Source organism: Morone saxatilis, unplaced genomic scaffold (assembly GCF_004916995.1).
Source record: "Morone saxatilis isolate NCDOM2014 unplaced genomic scaffold, NCSU_SB_2.0 Contig2, whole genome shotgun sequence".
NCBI classification, from domain to species: domain Eukaryota; kingdom Metazoa; phylum Chordata; class Actinopteri; family Moronidae; genus Morone; species Morone saxatilis.
In genome coordinates, this window is record NW_023339762.1 from 8,624,423 (window position 1) to 8,628,407 (window position 3,985).

Consider the following 3,985-nt stretch of genomic DNA (forward strand, 5'->3'; position numbering starts at 1 on the left):
ATATATATATAAATAAATAAATTAGTATTTTTTGCAGTATATGTATAGTTTATAGTTGCACAACTGTAACTGCCAAATGTTGTCAGTGTTTTCAAGTTTTGCTCTTTGGTGTATCTTAGTTTTACCCTAAAGGAATTGTTGAAAAAGTTGCTCAACCAGTCTCTCCATGTGTTTATTTTACATTTTATTCTTAGGTTAAGGACAGCGGTGCACAGATGACTGTGGAGTTTCCTGTGTGAAGAAGCGTTTCCAGACTGGGACATGTTATCTCTCAGAGCCAGACCTCCTCTGTCCTTTACAACCAGGATCTTAACTGTCTACCTCAACACACGTGGAGTTCGCTCCCTCTGGTCTACCTCTTAGGACATCCACCGCTCTTTTTCTACCTCTGCACGTACTGTACGCACACAGACGCACGTAGCTGTTATCAGCCCGCTCAGAAACACCAACAGACCCCTTCACTTTATCAGCAGGCTTTCAGGTGTCAGTCATCTAGTGACGGTGTAACACAGTTGACTGGGTTTCTTCCTGCTCAGCTGCTTGAGGAGCCACCCTAAGCAGCCATGTTGGACAGGGGTTTGTGATGTTCAAGCCCTGCAACGGACCAGGACCAGAACAAGGAGCAGGATCAGGAGCAGGGGAAGGACTGGGGCGGGGTCAAAGAGACGTTCCTCGATTTGTGCTTGGCTGTGAAGATGACGAGCAGGACATGGGCCAAATGGAGGCAGGCATGAAGAACGAGATGTATCGAGAAGAGGACATGGAGGATGATGAAGATGAGTCGGTATGTGACAGGTGTTAATTGAGATGTACACACAGCTGGTGTTTTTAAGGTGTACAAAGACTAACATGTTGCTGTAGGTGTTAGATTTACTATTTTTTGTTGTGACTGTGTAAAGGTTTTTTATGAGCAGAGTCAATTTTGAAGTATCACAGAAGTAGTTGTACTTATATACAAGAGTGTTTGCATAGTATTTATTTATGACTTAGTAGTGTAAGTGTGAATTTACAGTGGAAAAAACATTTAATTTTGGAACAGGATTCCAAAGCTTTGGCCATTTTGGGCAGTAGGAAACAGGCCTGGACCGTTTTTAAAGAGGAGAGTTTTATTTGGAATTGGACAGCAAGGAAAAAAATATACCGAAATATACAAAGGCTGGCGTGAGAACAATGTGGTAGATAAACAACTTAAAGACATCTGGTCAGTTGTTTAGTCCTGGAGCTATAAAAGGACTTTATGACAGTGCTGTTTTAGCTGCTCGCTTACTTACTATGATTTCCTCTTCCTTTGTCTCAGAGTTTTTGTCTCTGTTTTACATTTTCAACTGATGTGTCATTGAAGTTTAGTTAATACAGTCACCTCAACCACTGTAGCACACCAGTAAACACTTTCTTGCTGATTAATGTAAGAATCAATGTACACAAAAACAATTTAGTTTAATGTTATCTCAAGAATCATATACATTTTCCATGGATGTGTTAAGTTTTAACCTACAGATAAAGCAATAGTTTTTACCTGTTTGTATTAAGTTACAGTGACAATTCAACTGATGACCTGATAATAATGAATCAATACACAGCTGATCGTTCACAAATTGGCAAAAAAAATAATTGCTTTATCTGTTGTCACTACCCTTGTTTTACTTGTCATCTTTTTCCATGTCTCTCTTCACTGCCCTGGTCTTCCCCGTCCTTTCCACCAGCCACCAGAGCGACAGATTGTGGTTGGCATATGTGCCATGATGAAGAAATCCAAATCCAAGCCAATGACTCAAATCCTTGAGCGCCTTTGTAAGTTTGACTACATCAACGTTGTCATCTTTCCCGAGGAAGTGATCCTGGAGGAACCTGTGGAGAAATGGCCCCTCTGCGACTGCCTCATCTCCTTTCACTCCAAAGGTAAAATCTAAAAAACATCCTGTTGCATGAGGGGAAATGGTAACAGGGAGGTGGAGGTGAAATGTAGGCTGATACCTAAATGCTCCGGAGAGGTATGAGAAGTTTTTGTAGCTTCACTGGCTACAATGATTTACTAAAACATATGGAGTAAGCCATGTTTTGCCTTTCCTCCAGGTTCTTATTTGCTTTAAGCTGTTCAGATGCAGCCTTTGTGATCTGAAATTGCATCATGTTTTGCCATAAATAACAAGTCATTGTAAAGTAACAATACAACAAAAATAATCTTAATCTGTTCTGTAAATTGAATGTTCTCTTGAGAAATATTGGTACATAAAAAGCCTTACCATATTTGGAGAGTTTGCCAGGTTTGTGTCAGGTTGTCTGGCAGCAAACAGCCAGTAGCAGTTTATGGGAATGTCTCAATGGGAAACAAAGAGAACTGTGGGACTGGAAATATCTATTTACGGCTTGTAATTAATTTTATTCCCCAGCCGACCATGTCTGGTTTACGACGGCAGAACGAGGTGAACAAGATCAACATACCTCTCTGTGTATATTCCCCCCATCTTAAATGACACACAAACACATTTTGACTCATTTACATTAAGAGCTCAAACATTAGGATCACTTTATGTTTTAAGTTAAGTAAGCAGCCAAATGCAAATGCCAAAGGATGAAACTACAGTATTTTATATATATTATACATACATTTATACACTATTTCAAGTAATTTTTCCTCTGACTCTGATCTGTCTTTCAGTGTGTATTTGAGTCAGAGTTTATCACATGGGACTGTTTTTCCATTCTATTTTTAAAAGAATGAGATTTGTGTATTGTAGTTCTGACCTTGGGAACATGGTATGAGTCCTGTGTTGGTATTATTATTATTATTATTATTATTATTATTGTTAGAAAGTAGAAAAAACAAATATTTTCCTAAAGATATGTCTGTCAGGCTCCAGCCACAATGCCACGGCCCCTATAATGATTCTACTGTGAAGGCTTCTGCTGCTTTTTGACAGTTTGCTGGGAGGGTGGGAGCTAGGAGAGTGTAGGGGCTAAGTTACAGTTTAACATTAACTACTATTGACTGCTGTTTGCAAGACAAATTGCCCTCATGGTGTTACTCTACTAATGAACCCTGACCAGTCCAAATGTTAATCGGGTATATCTGATAACGGCTGAACAAGTCAGAAAGGTTGTGTGTTGGTAAATATTCCTTCAGTAAGTAAAGCAAGTAAAAACCTGTCAAAACTCATAAGAATCAATTTAAATGACTAGAAGGATTAAACATGTTACACAGTTTATTAATTCATCAGCTGGGTGGGTCAACACATTTGCAACCAACAAATGAGAGACAAAAAATGCAGGATTTATCAAATGTCATCACCTCTATGTTTTAGAAATGTTTTAACAAAATCATTTGTCAGTGTTGGTTGAGCATGGATTAGTGAAGATACTATTAATTTGTACGCGTGGGATATTTTCAGGTTTCCCTCTGGACAAAGCTGTGGAGTACGCCAAGCTCAGGAATCCACTGCTCATCAATGACCTCAACATGCAGTATTTCATACAGGACAGGTACAGTTTGTGCAGACACACAAACACAGGGTTTAGGGGTATCCAAAAAAAAGTTTTTAATTTTAAATTAATGGTCCCCACTAAGATGTCGGTTACACGTAAAATGGTGATCACTTATTACATCATTCAATAAGTTACTTTCAAACTCAATACAACCTGTTAGCAGTTGCAGTGTTCTCTTCCTAATCAGAGGAGTGATCACATGATTCATGATTGAAAGTGACATAATTGATATTTTCACTTATCTAATATACTTTATTCCTGTTTAACTGCCGACCCTAGCGTCACACACATAGGCTCACTGTGGTTATGCTTTTTGGAGGTTGTTTTTAATGGTATTTTAATCCCTGCCAGGAGGGAAGTGTACCGGATCTTACAGGAAGAGGGCATTGACCTACCTCGCTATGCTGTGTTAAAACGAGACCCCGACAATCCTGAAGGTGAGTAAGAGTTCTTACTTTGTGTTAAATTGTTTGTCTGTTTGAACGTCCTGTTATATGGTAAC

The 3,985-nt window shown here is 39.0% G+C and overlaps 1 protein-coding gene across 1 annotated transcript in view; it reads left to right on the top strand.

The window, feature by feature from the left end:
- The first annotated feature begins 583 nt into the window (after nt 1-583).
- Nucleotides 584-3,985, top strand: part of LOC118330122 (inositol hexakisphosphate and diphosphoinositol-pentakisphosphate kinase 2-like) — a 16,515-nt gene continuing 13,113 nt past the window's right edge. The window contains exons 1-4 of the mRNA XM_035664549.1: nt 584-784; nt 1,704-1,899; nt 3,390-3,480; nt 3,835-3,920. Of these exons, the coding sequence (XP_035520442.1) occupies nt 584-784; nt 1,704-1,899; nt 3,390-3,480; nt 3,835-3,920 (574 nt within the window). The remainder of the gene's footprint in view (nt 785-1,703; nt 1,900-3,389; nt 3,481-3,834; nt 3,921-3,985) is intronic.